Here is a 20,047-nt window from a genome sequence, read left to right on the forward strand (position 1 = left end):
AAGGGAGATTCAAGAGATTACCCCACCCCTGAGTAAGAACTTTAACAGGTTTTGTAACTGAACATTGTAGGCACAGAGGTTATCTAAAAAAAATAACATCGTTCAGGAATGTGACTGTAGACCTTGCCAATCAGGGCAAGAAACACCCAGACATCTATTGGCTGAATGCGATGCAGTTGAGAGAAAGAGAATAGCTTGCGAATGCAATAAGTAGCAGTTGGAGATTTTCCTCAGAACCCCACCTGATGCTAAACTTCATTAAGGAGTTAGGATTGGAGAAGGTTCTCTAGGCAAAGACCGTAGACTAGTTTTGGGGACACAATAGATCTTACAGGTCGCAGTGTAATCTTCCCCCAGGCATCATCAAGTATCAGTCTCAGTATGTATATACGGTTTGTGAACTGTATCACCTGCAAGAGCAGATTTGAAAGAGATTATTTACAACATAAGACTTCTTACTATTTACTAATTTGGTGCATATTTGTTTCCAGAGAAACCCAAGTTGAAAGGATTCTGAAATTAAAAATGAAAGGTTCATGAGAGACGTAAGCCTCTTCAATGGATATTAACTAAGACAGCTATGTGAAAATCGTCAGACGGTGAGTAACGTCAACAGTGTGTCATCTCATCTTCATCATGCAGTTTTGATCAAATCATATTAGCCCAACAGTTTAAACTACATATTAAAATTGTCAATACTTCCATCTAAACACATATCTGAAAATATTCATATAGCACAAGTATTGAGAGGATATAAAAGTGTATGCTGATACATCTATTGATGAATGATAATAATTTCTCAGTACTTGTCGTCATTATACTCTGATATTTCAATTGTTATAATGTTATGTTGTTGTAATCAATCTAATTTCATTTCACAGCTAATAAATCACCGTATAAATATTCATCTTTCTAGCCCCTGAGCTATTTGCTAAGACATAACAATTTGTTAGGTATCTCCGTTAAAAAAATATTCAGATTGCTCAGTAGCTTACAATATAATCATAAGAATATAGTACTGTATAATCATTTCTGTTTTGATGTGAAGAAAACAATTCTAAAGGTTGCAACCCTCACACATATAATTAAAACAAACACATCACGAACATAAACATGCTACAAACATTTAGATACCACTGTTATGATAATATAATTCCGGCGCGGGGGTGGTTGCTGACTAGTCTGTTACAAATAGTAAAAAATATTCTTACTTTACCTTAACATTTGAGCCTATTTTTGGACGAAGAGTTCATCAAAGCAAATTTCCAGGCGTATTTGCTAAGTTTGTTTTGATTTAATGTTTGCAAAATGTGAGTTAACTTACCATTCCAAATCTTAATTACCGGTACCAATTGAAAAAAATCTAATGAATATTATAGTTTACAGCTTTGTGCTAGAAACATTTACTAACGTTTACAGCCGTTACTGTTTCAACTTAGGTAACAACTAATAATGAACAGCAAAAAAAAAGTTTCTTGTTGTTAACTAATGAACAACACAGATTGCTACTTATAAGGCTTTAGTAATTCTGCATAATATTTAATTTCTCTCAATTGGTTGTATAGTAAAATGCTCATAGGTTGTAAAAAGTAATTCCACATTTCTTGAACCAACACAGTTTAAATTCTAAGCACAGGAATTTAGCCCAAATCCAGCCAACTTCAAGAGTTTCAAAGTCTCTAAGCTCAACGGATGTTGCAAGTAAGTAGCTATTATCGTTTTAATATTATTGATAGGCCTATTTACTAGTAATATACCTTTAATATATCACGAGTACAGAAAGAATTTTCAAAATACTAACAAAGTATTTAAAGAAACAAAACATCAACAAATTATTTTAGTGCTTTAAATTACTAGCCAGAAAACTAATGTTTGTCTAACAACCCTTATCAATTGAATATTGAGTGATAGACAGATTGGAGACCTCAGATCCTTTGGGATGAGACTTTTCTCCCCATAAAATAGTATTCCAGACTTGAAGAACAAATCATCAAGATGAACAAAGTGCATAGTCAGGTTTAAAGTTTTCTGAGACTTTACTCTCAATTGCGACAATACTCAACTACTTGCCTCAGCTCATTATCTAAACCAGTTGTTAATATAAAGTGATATTCAAAGCAATGTTGAAACCACTGTTGCAGTTGACAAATAACATTGCATACATTTGCAAATTACAAATATGCACAAAATAAAAACCAACACATAATAAATTAATATTCTAGTTGTCTTGTTACAACTTTATCAAATTAAAATTGTAGTTAATTTTATAAACATATTGAAACTTTTACTAACTACAATATTGATGTTCAGATTCTCTGGATTCCATGAAACGAAGATGATGTTGATGAAACAAAAGGAAGATGTATGGGTGTGTGTGGGTGTGTGAGTGTGTGGGGGAGGGGGTTGTTATCTTTTCAAATGTATTGAACAGGTCATTTGTACTTCCGACTACGACAGGGAGGGGAACTTGCTAGGCTAGCCAGGGAGAGGGAATAAAAAAAGGTAGGTTAAAGGGGGGTGTAAGGGGGGAGGGTTTGAACATTTGACTTAGGGACGTGGGATATATCATAATAGGCTAGTCAAGGCTCGGGGTTATGGGGAAGTAGGCTAGAGGGGGGCATCGAAAGTCAGAAGTTCTAATGACCTGTACGTAGGCAAAAAGTTTTAATGAAACATGGTTTTATAATGAAAAAGATTTCGCGTCCATTTAGGACATTTATATCAGTGCAAAGGTAATTAATTGTTATAAAACATTTAAAGCATAGGGCATTTACATGTTTATTAAAGGGAATTTTAAAACAATTCAGGGTTGTTAATTTTAGGTTCATTGTTTGAAGAAGTAGGCCTATAAAACAGGTCCTTGGATCATCCATTTCAGACAGGGAGGGGATAAAGTAGGCTAGACAGGGATGAGGGAACTTAAAAAAGTAGTAGGTTATTGGGGGGTTTAAGGGGGGAGGGTTTACATTTTTGAGTCAGGGCGTGGGACGTATATTGGTAGGCTAGTCAGGGTCTGGGGTTATGGGGAAGTAGGCTAGAGGGGGGCATCGTGGGGATGGATGATCTAATGACTTGATTCTTTTTGGAGGAATAATCCTTTATTTCTCTGGGAATAGTGGGAATAGCAGGGGGAGGGTGGTTCTAGGTCATCTGGATCTACATTTGAAGAGTCAAGACATTGGCAAAAGAGACGATAGAAGTGAAAAACATTAGATGATGATCATCATGACAGCATAGTGAGAAGTCTGAAGTCAAGAAACTGAGAAAAGGCTACCTGGAGTACTCCAACAGGTTTGTAAAATACTAACTGTTATAACTTTTTATTTGAATTATCCATTAAGACAAAATAACATTGCAAATTTGTAAATTAAAAACTAATGTAATGAATTAATTTTCTATCTCTGTCTTATAAGAACCTTATCTTAGTTGCAATTTTAGTCAACTTTATAGACATCTTGAAACTTTTACTATCCACAATATTGATGTTCAGATGTTCCAGATTCCCTGAAAAGAAGATGATGTTTGCTTGGATCAAAAAAGAAGATGTATGGTTGTTAGTGTGTGTGGGTTTGAGGGGGGTTGGGGGGTTGTTAGCTAGGGAATTCATTGAGAACAAAAACGGACCAGAAAGATTTTTAGGTTATCTTTTCAAAGTTATTGAACAGGTCATTTGTACTTCCGACTACGACAGGGAGGGGAACTTGCTAGGCTAGCCAGGGAGAGGGTATAAAAAAAGTAGGTTAGAGGGGGGTTGTAAAGGGGGGAGGGTCAAAATTTTACTTAGGGACGTGGGATGTATCTTGGTAGGCTAGTCAAGGCCCGGGGTTATGGGGTGAAGTAGGCTAGAGGGGGCATCGAAAGTCAGAAGTTCTAATGACCTGTGTATGTACAAAGACAAAAAGTTTTATAGAAACATGATTTTATCATGAAAAAGATTTTATGGGTTTAAGACATAGTGCAAAATAAAATTGTTACTAAACTACTTTAAAAGTAGGGCATTTACATGTTAATTACAGGGAATTAAGTAACAATTCAGGGTTGATAATCTTGGGTTTATTGTATAGAGAAGTATACAACAGGTCCTTGGATCATCCATTTCAGACAGGGAGGGGGATAAAGTAGGCTAGACAGGGACGAGGGAACTTAAAAAAATAGTAGGTTATTGGGGGGTTTAAGGGGGGAGGGTTTACATTTTTGAGTCAGGGCGTGGGACGTATATTGGTAGGCTAGTCAGGGTCTGGGGTTATGGGGAAGTAGGCTAGAGGGGGGCATCGTGGGGATGGATGATCTAATGACTTGATTCTTTTTGGAGGCACGATCCTTTATTTCTCTGGGAATAGTGGGAATAGCAGGGGGAGGGTGGTTCTAGGTCATCTGGATCTACATTTGAAGAGTCAAGACACTGGCAAAAGAGACGATAGAAGTGAAAAATATTAGAAGATGATCATCATGACAGCATAATGAGAAGTCTGAAGTCAAGAAACTGAGAAAAGGCTACCTGGAGTACTCCAACAGGTTTGTAAAATACTAACTGTTATAACTTTTTATATTTGAATTATTATTAAGCAATATCTGCACTATCGAGGTAAGTATTATCAGTATTAAGTTGGCTGGATTAATGGCTAAACTGTGTTGGTTCAATGATACATGTATACACTAGTAAGATAAAGATTGTGATTTAATACAAGGGCGGTTTTTTTATTAAGGGCTTATTTCGCATATAAATCCGTAGTTCGCTTGTACGACACGAGGCTCATAACCATTTACTGGCATCATTTGTGAACAGAATGACACATCTCTGTAGCTGTCATGTACGCTTCGTTGTCTGTTTTTTTTTTATTACAAGAAACATATCCGATGCTGACATTAATTAAAAAAACATCAGTAATTTCTGTGGTCTCAATCGTCAACTCCATTTGAAGTTTTCATGATTGAGAACACTTGTTATTCAATTAATCAATTTTTAAATCAAATAAATGGCGTTGTTCGTAGGATTTAAGTATACTAAAATTGTAACAAGGCTAATTTTAATGTACTTATTTTTATTTTTATGTCTTAGAAATAAGACTGAGACTATTGATAGTACACCTTTACATATTATGAATAAAGAAATATTTGATTTTATTTTATTTGAAGTCTATTGCCAGTTGATAGATGAAAATAAGGTAAAGTGATGAACATTGATATTTTGCGCAAACAGAGTAGTGAGTTCGGAGGTGGATTTAAATATTTTTCTGCTGTTTCATTAGTTATGTTTGAAGCAGTGACTGAAGTTAGGAGAATTCTGCATTCCGATTCTCATGGATTACAGTCAGCCTTGGATGTCTGAAAGAGGTCAGTGAAGCAAGCAAAGTTTAATCAAATTCAACCATTGTCCATACCATTGTCGATAGGAACTGATGAACATCCGTTGTTCGCCCTGTTCTTCAAATGTTTTACTACCTTCTAGGAACTCTCTAATCCGTACAAATTTTTTACCACAAAACACTTTTCAGCAAATTAATCTGTCAACTGGAAACCGTAATTAATAAGGACTGAACCCTTTCTTACAGAAATTCGTTCCTATGTTAAAATTGAAGCCAATGTTTAGTAAAAATTAGTGTACTTGAGTTGAGTCAACGATTAAGTCACTGATGATAATTAGTGATTCATGTCAAATACGCTGACTTTTGTGCCACTACAACTTATTGTACACTATATAGCATCTTTTATTTTACACTAAGAAACAACAACTAAGGGTCAACACATTCGTAGCCCTGGTGTGGCGCATCGTCGAACGAACCCGATTGCCGGGCGATTGAATTTCAAATATTTCAGTCTGACAAATAGCAAATAACGTGCGTTACGACGAGAGTCAACAGTCAACATACTTTGATAAAACAACCACAGATAGCAGCACTTGGAACATAGCAGTGATTGTATTGCCAATTCGAGGGAGAAAGACTGGACAACAAGTTGATTTCTAACCTTGCCAGAAGGGGATTTTATGGGGAAATTTACTGCCAACCTACACTTCAAATATAGACTGGTATTAGAGACACAATAACGCGAACCAACCGGCGAGAACCTGAGCCACACTGACTGGGCAAACAATGCATTGCGCGCTGTGTCCGGGTGACGCAGCCACCTAGCATTACGGCAGGTTATGTGTCACTGGGGACCCAGCAGCAGTGAATGTGTTAAAATTAAAATGTAATTTTAGACTGTATCCTTTAGTCGCCTCGATCTACAGACTTACACAAAAAACCAAAGGCAATGATTGGTGACACTTCTAGTAATGGCACTTTTTGGCCCTCCACTCCCTCCCTTTTGGATAAAACCAAAACGCAACTGTTTATGTATAGGGTTTTCGGCGTAGGGGTTGACGATCCCATCGCCCAATGGCTAGCCATTGCAATCAGCCTCCCTGACTCCCTATTCTTCAACTGAGCAGGATCTGTCCTTTTACTCCATGTTTTTTCTTCTTCTTCACAAGCATGGACCAACTGTCTTTATCTTTCATGTCTCTGCTCTCTTCTTCTCAACTTCCACCCCCACCTTTTCCTTCTTCTGTTACAGGCCAACTCAGGCCAACAGTTACTCAACAAATTGGACTTGGACTATTTACCAAAAATCACTGTAAGTGGAACCACTTTGCAATACCAGGACAAAGTAAAAAGTCTTGGTTTGGCTTTAAACCACACATTGGACTGGACTGACGCGGTGGTAAGCACTTGTAAAAGAGTGTATCCTGCTGTTCACACACTGAAGAAGATGCAACGACTTCTACCTTTTCACATTAAACGATTAAACTCTTACTGGTCAAATCACTCCTGTTTCCACACTTTTACTACTGCAACACTAATGATATTGACTGTGGCTTTGGCAACAAAATTACAACGAGTACAAAATTATTGTGTTCGATTCTTGTTCAATCTTAGGCGTGATGACCATGTCACACCCTATTATATCAATGAATCAATTTTGAAATCGGAGGACATCAGAAAAATATGAATACTTTGCATTACTCATTCGGCCATCAATCTTGGAATTCCAAATCGTCTTGCAAAGAATTTTAAATTTTTGAATGAAAGAGGCGCAAGGGATACCCTTTTCATTTCACATTAAATTCATAGAAAACCGATCCCGACTGATGGTGGCGCTGAAAGGATAGTGAAAAAATATCATGAAATCCTATCACTAACCACAGTGTTGCAGTAGTTGAAGTGTGGAAACAGGAGTGATTTGACGATTAAGAGTTTAATGTGAAAAGGTAGAAGTCGTTGCATCTTCTTTAGGGATGGACGAGATTGGATTTTTAGTTCGAGACGAGACGAGACGAGACGAGACGGGATTTTTTATTTCTCATAAAATTTCGAGACGAGATCGAGACGAGATTTCTCTTCTCATACACAACGAGAAATGCACGTTCGAAATTTTTACCTGATTTTGTAACATTGTTAGATGACTGTTTAAATACTAAAATAATGATAATAGGCAAGAATATTTACAATCTTTCATTAAATAACATCAGCATAACATTTTTTTATTAATCACGCCTAACTTATTAAAAATGCCTACGATTAGGAAACATGGTGATATCAGTTAGGATAGAGTTCAACTTATCCTAAAATAAAATAAATCATAAAATAAAAGCAATATTAATTTTTATAAAATAGTTACTTGTTTTGACTTTTTTTATAGTAATAAAACATTCCTCACACTGCTTACACTTAACAAAACTTCTCAAATGTTATTAAAGTAATATTATTAAAATAATGAAAGTAGGCTAATATTTACATTAAAAGAATTAAAGTAATATTTACATTAAAAGAATTAATTAAATAAGAACGCCTTCGAAAAGGAAACGCAACTACAACACGCTCCTGTATTGCGGGTATTGCATTGACTTTCTGCAGGCGTTTTTAATTTTTTTTTTTCTTTTTTTTTTATTATTCTCGTCTCGATAAAAATCTCGGCCAAAAAGTAATCTCATCTCGTGTAACGAGATTCAAAATTTCCCGAAAATTTCCCGAAATTTTGAGACTTGACCATCCCTAATCTTCTTCAGTGTGAAAGGATGGTGGCGCGTTGACCGGATGGCCGTGGCTTGGCGGGATGGCGTGCGTTAAGCCTAGATGCAGGAGAGAGTTTATGTATGTATGAATGTATGCTACGGAAGATGAAATAAATTATACTATTTTATAGTTTTATACTTGTTATGTTAAAAACTGTATTGTATTTTTTTTGTTAGTATTTTAATGTTATTATTTTTTTAGAGGTTAACTGTAAGAAAGGACCATGAGGTCCTAAGTTCGCCTTATTTAATTTCAACCCAAGGTGTTAAGTGGACCGTGCTGAGGGGTGGCACCAGGCCTCTTTTGTATGGTGTCTGAACGGTACCTGCAGGATACCAGGCGCCCTCCAGCAGTAAGCAGCCTTACATGGGCATGCGGGGCTCTGTCCAGGTCCACTTGAGTTCCCTAGCTTGTCGTGGGAACACGGGCTTGTACCCCAAGAATAGAACTTCAATAATATGAATACGATAGCAATAATTATTATAGAAAAAGATTACCAGTCGATTGTCAAATTGAGTTGCACGGTGTACTTTCTAAAAACATCTCTTTTCTCATAGAGCTTCAACGCTTCTTCAGGTATTTCTTCTTTTTCCGCAAGTTGAAGATAATGCACCTCTCGTAAAATTGCTGTGAGCTGGAAAAGGTTTTAGAAACCAATTACGCTTCATAAGAGTCATTTAAATTAAATCAAAGAAAATTACCTTAAACCAACACTATATAACTTGGAAAATGTAATGAAAATAGTTTTATTCTCTTGCCCGTTATCGGAAATATATTTATATCATGCATTAAATGTATTTCTAGGAAATCCCTATAAGAAAATACAGCAAAAACTGCTGCAATTTTTAATGTTGCTAGAAGCCATTAACTCATATGGCTACTAACCTAAATGTCTGAGGCACACTTCTAAGTAAAAAAACTACAAGTGTAGGATTTTGACATAAAAATAGCAAACCTGGTTATGAAAGTTGAGCAACAGTTCACTGTTGTTCTTGGTTCGAGTGAGTAAAGATCGTTTGAGATTTCGAACTATCTGCGATGGAATACAATTAGCCCACTCTGAAAACAATCGCTGGTCAAACTCCGCCAGAAGTGCCATCAGGGCCTCGTATCTCTCTAGCACAGCCTGGGCATCTGGCGACTGGACGATCCTGTCATGACAAATTGACCTTTTGGTAATATTTTGAATGTTATAAAGACATTTTATGAATCCAATTCACACATTTCAATACTGTTTTAAGTATGATATAGTAGTATAATATTATATTAGTATTGAGTATTATAATACAAGAAATAATAAAAAAATAAGGTTGCAAAGTCACCGATTAAAAATGTTTGAGAAAAAGCCAAATTATAGGATCTAAATTTTTAAACAAAATTTCTACCATAATAGACACAAATCAAGAGTTTTTAAAATTTAACCCTTAGAGTGCCAGGCGAGAAATAAAGGTAACGCTCAAAAAATGCCGATGATTTTTCCCGAAGGTCGCGCTAAAAATGCCGAGCGCGATCTGGCGATTTTTAGGTTAAAATTTTGTAAAAATCGAATTTTCGATATTTCGACCAACGAAAATCGATGTATCGCATCTAGTAACTTTCGACTCAATGTTAATATATGGGTTAAAAGAATCCGAGTATCCATTCGGTTGTTATGACAACTGTTCGATCATTACGAAACGTCCGGTCAGTCGGACGTTGGCACTTTTGGCTCGTTCTAAAAACGTCCGGTCGGCCGGACGTCGGCACTTTTGGCTCGTTTTAAAAACGTCCGGTCGGCCGGACGTCGGCACTTTTGGCTCGTTTTAAAAACGTCCGGTTCCCTGGACGTTGGCACTCAAAGGGTTAAGAGAAAATTAAAAGATCACCTAGTTGAGAGAGCATTATACTCACTAGATGAGTTTTAAAATAACGACCTTAAATTTAATATTTGCCAACAGAAATGATGGTGTTTTTAACATTATTGTACTTATTGACAGAAATTGTATTATAAGGATTAGTTTTAATTGTTTTAAGAAATGTCGCATGTTCAATGTACTTACGCCACAAAACAATGAATAAAGAATGTTTTGACTTTGACTTTGTCTATGAGTGAAAGAATTTGAATAGAAAAGAAGTCTTATTTTCCTACCGATTTGAGTCAAACCCCTTTTCTCGTTTGTCTCATTGGAATGGTAGGAAAAGATTATGAACAGTGAGTCCCACTATTACAAACTAACCGAGACTAAACCCTTTTTGTCATTGCAAGAATTTGACATAAACAGATTTCTATAATAATCAATCATCGATCGCATTGATAATTGAATGCAGGTATTCACTGTTTTGCTGTGATTGTAGGAGGCGATGATGATGTCTCTGCAATCACGGAAGATCATCACAGTTTTGCCTTGACCAAGCAAGATGTTCTAGTTTCTGCTGTGACTGCAAAACGTGCTTTCAATATCATTAGCTTTATACTGTACTAACATCCAAAAAAACAACAAAAAAATGTCTGAGCTTGAGTTCAGAAAAGGTTTTTTTTAATGGCGGGGTTTGGAACAGCGGGACTCTACTGTAGTTCTAAAAAATACTACTGACTAATGCAGCTGTAAATTTTTTATCATGGAAGATATCTTCTACCCTGTGTATAGAACTGAATAAATCAAATAAGGAGTTTCGTACACATGGTCGAGACTCTTGAAGCTATGTATGGGCAGCGTGATGCGTTGGCGTAGCTGAGCCGTCCATTGTAATGCGCCAGCCACAGGAGGCATGTTTTTGGCCACCGGCATCCGGCCTGTCGTCATGAACTCTTCCATCTGCTCATTGAACAATTCCTGTAAACAAATTGTATTGTACACATTTTTTAGTCCTACCTTCACCTAGTAGAAGTTCTCACCCAAAATTATTTTACACAAGTTGCCTAGGTCTAGTGGGTCACGGCATCATCACATAGAAAAAATTAATTGGCGATTAGAATTTGAAACTGGGACCTTGGGGACAGAACCACATTTTCTACTACTACAAGGTTATAACCCACAAAAACCTTTTACTAAGCCTAGAGGGCTCTAGAAAACTCTGGATCTAAGAAGCAAGGAAACAATAGGTCTTGTGATCCTTGTTGTGCAATCGATGCCAGTATCAATATATTTAGTAAAACTCAATAAAGGCTTGATATATGATAAATCCTACAAAAGATTGAGTTGCTATTTACCTCTGAAGTAGACATTTCGTGTTCTAGCATGTTGACAATCAGTTGATATTTCCCAGTGAACTCATCTTTGATCAGAGGTCGCTCCAGTACCGAGCCAACAATCTCAATTAACTGTAATAAAAAGCAGTAGAACTTGACAATCAAATGCTTGCACATAAAACTACTTAAGCTAGGTAAAAGTTTCAGGGCTGTGCGAATAGTTCGAAAAACTAATCGAATCCGAATCTTTTTAGAGATTCGATTCGGATTCGAGAACGAATCTACTGTTTCTAACTGGATTCGGATTCGGAATCGATATTCGAATTTACTGGTAAGAGATCCGGGTTCGGATTCGATATTCGAATTTCTTGGAAATAGATCACAGTTGGGATTCGATATTCAAATTTACTAGATTCTGATTGAATATAATTTTCAATATAATTTTTTAGACACTAAAAAACTACTTGTGCACTCCGATTTGCTGTTGACTGGTTCATGTTAGGAACCTGACCAACTTGGTGTTAGGTTTTAGGCACATTAGTGTAGGTCGCATTTGAACCCTATCTTGGCTATCAGTAAACTTAACCTCACAGTGTTAGTTGTTACTTGTAATAGTAATGCAGACATAGGCTTGTGTGGAGGATTAATTACCGAGGTGTATAATAGGCTGGGCCTATGTTTTAGACTACACAAATTGGTAGTCCATCACTTTTAGCGAGTAACTTAGGCCTAGGTGGTATGCCTAACTTATGCCCAATTTTTTAGTTTCAAAACTTCAAATAGGTAGGCCTAAATTTTATAACTTTTTTATTTGGCCCATTTCAAGAATTTTTTTAAGCAATTCCCTAAATTATTTCAGCCCCAGAAAATGTGGTCTAAAAATGTGAAAATTGGTACTGCTGACTTTCCTCGGATTTGGATTCGACTCTGAACAGGTTTAAATATTCGGATTCGATAACAGCTTTAAATTTCAGATTCGGATTCGATCCAGGTTTGATAATGGCTGTAAATTTGAGATTCGGATTCGACCCAGATTCGACTCGGGATTAATTAAAATATTCGGATTCGATCCGGATTCGATAACATCTGTACATCTATGATTCGGATTCGGATTCGAACCAAAATTTCTGGATTCGCACAGCCCTGAAAAGTTTTTTTTCAAGCTGGATGAAAATTAACCAAATATATATTTGATTACTGTGAAAAACTATGTTACACAACTCCTAAAAACATTATATGTATGCTGTATACCTGAATTTTGATACTAAGTAACTCTGCTAAAAAACTAAATCAAACAAACACCATTTCTATAATTCCTACCTTAAAGACGCTCTCAAGGTTGGAGCAGTCGTCAAACGCCTGACACAGAATGGAGGCAAGTCTACGATCCAAATCCTCAATGTTACCTTGGAAGGCCTCGTAGTCAATGAGGAAGGAAGGATCCTCAGGATCTAGGACGTCGTAAGTCTTGCTGGCAAAAACGGTAAAGTGATCGTTAAACTCCCGAGAAACCTGGAGAATCCTGGAGCTGAGAGCCCGTCCTTTCAACCCTCCGATCTCCACACGCTCCAGCTTCATGAACTCCAGGACTGTGTCGAAGAACCACTAAAACATCAATTTTCTTTCCAAGAAAAATTTTTTTTAGACACTATTATTAGATTAGCAGCACAAGTGAAAACATCTGTTTCTAAAACAGAAAATAATGTCATGTCGGCTGAATGATAATACATTGTGAGCTGTTGAAACAAAAATACCTCCGCTGCAGCAAACCTGCCGACTAAGCGAATTTCCTTTTGCCTGGATTGATTTTCAATTAATTTATTAAATTAACATTTATTTTCAACGAGCACCTAGGTTAGCTGCTAAAGGGAAACTAATAAAGTGTGCTTTGTATTAAAATATCAATAGCTTAGTATGAACTATGAAATAAATAAATCCGCCAAGTTTGATCAAAACAAAATATATCCAAAAAAAAGCCAACTACAACATTTTACAATATTCTCCATAAGAATAACATGGGAATTTTAAATTAAATTTTTTTTTAATTTTCTCCATAACCAATTGCCGTACAAAAACACATTGATATACTAAATATTTTGTTGTTTAAGCTCTTTAAAAAGGTCTAGAGAAAATGTGTTTTAATGGTAAAAAAAAAAAAAAAATAGAAAAACCCATTTTTACCCCATAAAACAATGACGGTTAAACACCGTTCCCATGGTCCGATCACGTTGGTTTGCAGACTCGTTCAAGTTTATTCCGCCTTACACCTTCAAACAAACTTTTATCAAAATCGGACACAAATTACTCAAGTTATCGTCTAGACGGAAAAACATATATAAATTTGAACAAATGGGTTTTTTGGTCTCTGGGGACATCAAAATTAAAAAGTAAATCGGTCCCGGGCCTAGGTCTTACCGTGAGACCTACGGTAATAGTTACTTCCCTATTGGGAAATTCGCTAACATCCATTGATTCCAACAATGCGGCCAGTACAACTGACCAAACGAGTGCAAAGAGCAAAGGTAATATCTATACTATGCATGTGCAACATGCATTGAAACCACAAAAAAAAAATAGAAAAAAAAATTCTTCTTTTAAATTTTTAACTACAAAGAATAAATTACAGAAACATACTGAAGATTAACCAACCTGGATGGTATGCAGCCTGTCAAGAAATAGTTGAAATCGTGCAAAGATCACGTTCGGATGGAATGTCCATAGTTGAGGTTGACGATCCTTGAAGAACGGAATAAGGTTGTCTTTGTACTCGTCAAATATTTCCCTGTAACATTTTACTTCAACTTATCACACAATTCACAATGGTTTTCAGGCAACTGTTAGGAGGCTCAGAAATTAATTCTTATTGAACTAAAAAATTAGAATAAGTAAATCATCTCATTTGCCAAATATTTTAAAGTATTACAACATGCAACGTATTTGATAGGCTTACTATATCAAAATGTTACCGGGACACATCTTTTGTACCTGAATGTCTTCATTATCGTTATTGACAACTGAACTCTTTGCTTCGCTTCATCAACATCTGTTTGAAATATTGACGAAGGATCCAAATATCGTTTTGCCTGAAACAATCAAAATTCGATGAGTTAACTTGTGAGTCTATCTTGAATCAAAATATTATTTTTTTTTAAGTGGCACAATGAACTGATAGTGAACTGATAGTCATAAGTGACTATTCAATGATAAGGACTGTCCCAAATTATATATTTAAGGTTATTCTTAAAAGTGCCTCCTCAGGTAACCACAAAATGTAGTGTAAGAAAGCAACAAAGCATTTTAATCTGGTAACCAACACTTTCTTACTGTTATGAACAGATCTACACTTACCTGGTAAAAAAGTTCACTTACTAAAAAAACATACAGCCTAAACAAGAGTGTTTAAACTTTTCAAACATTCTACAGGACTCTCTTTATTGTAGTCAACCCTAAGAAACAATTTAGAAATTCCTTCATAGCTTTTAATATTATAATTAAAACTTTATCAGTTTGTCTGTAGACCCAAACCTGGTGGATGATGAGATTGCAGATCTCCTTCAGCAGAATGATGATTTTCCCAGAGTTGCAGTAGTAGCGGGAGTTTGCCCACACCAGGCACACAACGTGCATCAGAGGTTTGAGACAAGGGGCGACATCGGAAAAGTCTGTCTCCTCCAGCGTCGTGAAGTGTTTGGCCAGCGGCTTCAGGAACTTGCAGATATCTTTAGCCTCTGTCAGGGCTGTAGACAAAAACAGAAGCTAGGCCTATTTTATCAGAGGTTTTAGACAAGGAGCAACGCCATAAAAGTATGTCTATTTCCTCAGTTGAACTTAAATTGAGATGGATTTCAGCATGATTGGCAAAGTGTCTTCGCTCATTTTCTCTTTATAGTAGACCTACGCAAACCATTGTACTGGCGTCATATAAATATAATCTAATCTCAAAGCTTAGGTAAAAATTTAATAACACTGAAAAAGAAGAAATGTACATTTTCAGATTGTCTTATGGGACAAGAAGATGAACATAGTGTGTCAAGAAGATGAACATAGTGTGTCAATATTTTTGTCTAGTGTCTAGAAACCTGTGAAGATTTTTATAAATCTTAGTGTATAACTTGAAAATTTAGCTGGACAAAGGCTCTACCACATGTAATATCATATAATCTTTTCTTATTAGTTCAACAATTAACAGACCAGAATTCAAATAAAAAATCAAGTTAATTGCAAACATTCTAGCAACTTACCAGCAACAATGTTACGAAAAATGTTCTTGAAGCAGGGGAAGTAAGCGCTGTCTGTTCGCTCTAGAATAACAGCCATCTTCCACACCCTTTCATCTCGGAGTTGTTCATAGATGAACTGAAGGTTCCGTAGTCTTCCTTCCCAGAAGGTGATTTCTGGAGAACAGTTATAATTTCAATACAGAATATATACATAGGGCCAATTCAGTAAAATGTTGCAGTCTATACCTGATAAAAGTGCAAGTTTTGTTTATGTTAAAAAAGAAGGGGTGGGTCTGAACTCTTTTCTACCGGTTTAAATTTTAAATTTTTCTACCGGGCCAGACTTACTTTTAAAACTTACCTGCAATAGGTGTTGGATTTTGTCCGTTGGCAAACGCTTGTCCGCTTTCTTCAGTTAGTATGTCATTGATCTGAGTGGCCCATTTGATTATCACACCTTCTATTGCTGACTTGAGGTACAAATCAACAATTTCTCCGTTGCTGAAACAATGATGTAAAAATTAGGAGCGCAGTCGGTCTAGTGATTAGCTTGAGGGACTTGTTCAGAGGTTCAGACTCAAATTTAGACAATAACCATATGTCTTTTAGCTGCCAGAGCGAACAAGTTTGTCTAGTAGTTAGAGCGCAGGACTTCGGTTACCCAGGTTTCCATAGGTTCTACTAAAGACGCAACACAAAGGATTCTGAAAAGTGCACTTTACTCAATTAGTAGGGCACTTAGTAGGGGTATTTACATCAGGAGCTTTTTTTACCGCCTTAAAGAAAAGCAGACTAAACACCTCAGCCATATGAGTACATTTTGTTAGTAACAAAAAGGTTATTACTGATTTTATACTTAACACTATGGACTTTTTCACACCTACCTCTCGACCAGTTCTCGTTCAGCTTCATGGACTCGCTCTATGCCGACGGGCATCGGCAGTACAGTCTGTCCCAACACCTGACCTCTCACCTGATGTACCGTGCTCTTGAGAGAGTGGACATGTTGCGACACGTCCTGTGCTACCACCGGCGGCCAGTTCTTGTGGTTGCTTGGGTTGGACAGCAGAGGAACGAATATCTGTAATAGTTTGTTGTGTTTTTATTTTGATTGTTTTTCCTTACCTGCCCAACTCTATTGGTTTGTTGGTCTTTGAGATAAAGCACTGTTAAGGTACTATCAGAGTAAGTATCAGGGTAAGTAGTCAGAGGCCACTTGGCTTCCAAGTAAAGTTAAGTTCTAGTAACGTTGATTTTAATGGTGAACATTTATTACACATTTTTGAAACAACAAAATTTAACCATTGTTTCATTATCAGCACTTAACAAACTATAAACCATAATAGAGTAACGGTAGTGGTTTATCACTAGATGCAAAAGCTTTACCCATCACAACTTAGCAACTACCTAGTTAAAGTAAACATAGCAAACCAATTTTTGGTCCTATTCTGCCAATTCACTTATTAATAAATTCATACTAAGGTTTTTAAATTGGTTACCCCAACGCCAAACTTTATTTTGGTGAATTGAAAATTACTCAACTTCTTGTTAAATGCCTGCTGTTATCGTTTTGACACAAGTTTAAAAATAGAGCAATGCAATTGTGAAATTAGGCACCGGTGTTGTTGGTTAAAAACAACGAGTCGTATGTTACATATTTTATCAGGGTTTTTATGCTCAATCAAAGCCGCATTAAGGGTCAGAGGAGCCCTGGGCAAACTCAAAAGCAGCGCCCCCTTTTTTTCGTAGGTGGGTAGTAGTTCTACGGCGCCCACCAGGCGCCCCTCAACCACCGGCGCCCCTGGGCATATGCCCAGTCTGCCCGTTTATAAAAGCGGGCCTGAATCAAAGTACAACAAACCTCATCAACCAGGACGGCGAGCTGTTCGATGGGTTTAGTGGCCAAGTCACCGAGTATCAAAACTTCACTCAGATTCTCCTTTGGTACGACCAGTTTAGACTTCTTGATGAAGTAGGCTGCCTTGCTCTTGAGATTGACTGGGAAAGTAGTAGATGGAATCAGCTGAGCTGCAGCATTCTGTGTAGCAAAATAAACTAATAATAGGTTATACATTGTATCAATAGTCAAAGGTTATATACTTATGGTTGGTGAAAATGAGCTGGAATATTTTTATAGAAAGTTTTCCACCTTTTTCAGCTAAAAAGGTAGAATTTGCAATGGAAAAAAGCTCATACGTAGATACTTTTGAAAGTTAAAGATACTGTCTGTAGGCTACAACTTTGAATTTTGTTGTGCTAAGGAAATCAGCTGGCTGGCAGCATACAAAGTAGTTAATTAAATGAAAAAGTTAAGTTATTTATTTAATGACAAAAGTAAGCTTTAGAATTCTAAAGGGATTCAAAGAAAATTTGGCAGCTATTTCTGTAACAGAAAATTATAGTTTGGGACTACAAATAAATAAAAATGCAAGTTAAAGCTTGGATTCTATTTTTGAAAGCGAAAATATCTGTTAAATGAATTGAGAAATGTGTTTAAATCTACCATTTTTCCAAATACAGTTTTGTGGTTATTTTCCTCTTAAAAATAAATATCTCTCGTAAACACAGATTCTACTTTTCTTAATGTTATGCTCCAATAATCAGGAGAATGTCGCATAGGCCTAAATATGACCTAAATTTGAGTGCAAGTTGTAATAATTTTAAAAGGTTAGGTAACTTTTTAATAGGCCTAGCTTAAAAAACCAGAAGGTTGAAAATCTAACTTCTTTCATATTTTTTAAATTCCCATATATAAAGAACAAGCTCATCTTGGAAAAAAAAACTAACGTACCGTAACCAATGCATTCTAAAGTAAATCTGAATAAATAAATTACTTTTTCCTACAGTTAGCTAACAATGTACATGTTCTCTCACTGATTTGAGATCAAGCAAAGTGGCCAATTCGCTCATCAGTGAGACAATGTTAACATTGTCTCACTCTAATTACTTTGTCTCACTCCAGATTTGCAACGTTAAGGCACGAAAGTGGCCAATTCACTCATCAATGAGACAATCTTAGATTTGCAACGTGAAGGCACGTTTCTTTACCAGTTTATTTGTTTTATGGTAACTGTAGGAAAAATATAATGTGCAATTCGAGTGCAAAGTGCAATCGCCTCACTCGAGAAATTATTCCTCACTTGCCTACGGCTTGTGAGTAAGGATTTCTCTCGAGTGAGGCAATTGCTCACTTTGCTCACTAGTTGCACAAATAACTAATTTTTTTATATAGACTCATTCTACACTCATAAGTAACTAACCTGTAGGATAATAAGGACAATTGTCTCTGGCTTATCAAGAAATTCCATGACAACAACTTTCAGTTCCTCTGTTGCCAATAGTCGTGCCCATTTTTCTGGCTTAAGCTTCAATGTCTTTTGAACGAAGTTACCGAGGAAATCAAGCCTCGTATCAGGAGGGTTTTCCATTATGTCTGAAAACATTGAAAAGTATCTTACTGTGTATGAAATGAATAAAAACTGTTCTGTGTTCATTTAAGTCGACTTAAGTTTATAAGTGGCACTTAATATTCAAACTTACAAAAAATATCATATCACAAAATTAGCAAAACCGTTTAAGTTGTTGCTATAAAGTTAATTAAAAAAACATCGATAACAACTCACCAGTCAGTGCTGAGAAAGATTAAGTCAAGTCCTCCTTGTCATTATTTATAGACGAGACGCATAATAAACAGCAAGTTTATAATCTGAAACAATAGATTTTGCACTTTTTAAATTTAATATGTTATAGTTTGCTTGTTGAGACAACTTACAGATAGTCTTGAAAGTTGATTAATCAACAGACAGTAACTTAGTGATCTTTATCACTGTGAACTAGGCCTAATTTAATTCATTCTGACAAGTGTAAAACGTTGTCCTTTACTACCGATGAAGTGGGAAAACTCCTTCTATTTAATATTATGTGATATTTTTTGAAATAATATAGAATTTATTTGCATAGGGAGTGGCCATTTCGTTATTTGTAGGTTATCAATGATTATATAGATATCATAAAAGTTTTATAATCTTGAACCAGTACCGGTACTTAGACAAAACAGTTATGGAAGAGGTAAACCACCTTAAGACTTAATGGTTTCTTACTTATTGCTGTATCTGGACATTTATAAAACACGACTTGATATTAAATAAAAACATATCACTTCACATTACACACGTCAATAATTAATAAATGTAGATAACATAGAATAAAACAAGGATACAAGCCACAAGCTCTGTTTTTGTTATGATTACAAAATCTCACGGCGCGGCAGACGACGAGTATGACAACTCGTGATTGGTCAAATAGTTCAACCAATTATGTGGGGTCTTTGGATTGACGTGCAAAGTATTGCCAACGTTGAATAAAAATTGTCACAAACTGAGAAGTTTAATTTATGTGTAACAATGGTACAATGTACAATAAAATGTTTCTAAATAGAAACGATCAAGGTATGGTTGATTATCTTTGACAGTGAACTTCATTGATTGCAGTGTAATTATGCGTTTCTGTTTGTTATGATATATCTTAACATTTTGCCAAATAAATAGACAAATAAATATTCAATGGTTTAAATTGAGTTTTGTCTATAAGTGGTCGTGTTG

At 36.0% G+C, this 20,047-nt stretch overlaps 1 protein-coding gene across 1 annotated transcript in view; it reads right to left on the minus strand.

The window, feature by feature from the left end:
- LOC128995556 (dynein beta chain, ciliary) overlaps positions 1-18,874 on the minus strand; it is a 138,747-nt gene extending 119,873 nt beyond the window's left edge. The window contains exons 1-13 of the mRNA XM_054420574.1: positions 18,707-18,874; positions 17,308-17,484; positions 16,331-16,527; positions 15,808-15,947; positions 15,468-15,620; positions 14,752-14,963; positions 14,212-14,309; positions 13,876-14,008; positions 12,547-12,831; positions 11,248-11,358; positions 10,716-10,870; positions 9,013-9,208; positions 8,555-8,691 (exon numbers count right to left, since the gene is read on the minus strand). Coding sequence (XP_054276549.1) covers positions 8,555-8,691; positions 9,013-9,208; positions 10,716-10,870; positions 11,248-11,358; positions 12,547-12,831; positions 13,876-14,008; positions 14,212-14,309; positions 14,752-14,963; positions 15,468-15,620; positions 15,808-15,947; positions 16,331-16,527; positions 17,308-17,484; positions 18,707-18,874 — 2,162 coding nt within the window. The remainder of the gene's footprint in view (positions 1-8,554; positions 8,692-9,012; positions 9,209-10,715; positions 10,871-11,247; positions 11,359-12,546; positions 12,832-13,875; positions 14,009-14,211; positions 14,310-14,751; positions 14,964-15,467; positions 15,621-15,807; positions 15,948-16,330; positions 16,528-17,307; positions 17,485-18,706) is intronic.
- Positions 18,875-20,047: the final 1,173 nt, after the last annotated feature.

The sequence above is a fragment of the Macrosteles quadrilineatus genome, unplaced genomic scaffold, assembly GCF_028750875.1.
Source record: "Macrosteles quadrilineatus isolate MER2022 unplaced genomic scaffold, UCM_ALF_1.0 Scaffold_5__1_contigs__length_97177068, whole genome shotgun sequence".
Classification (NCBI taxonomy): domain Eukaryota; kingdom Metazoa; phylum Arthropoda; class Insecta; order Hemiptera; family Cicadellidae; genus Macrosteles; species Macrosteles quadrilineatus.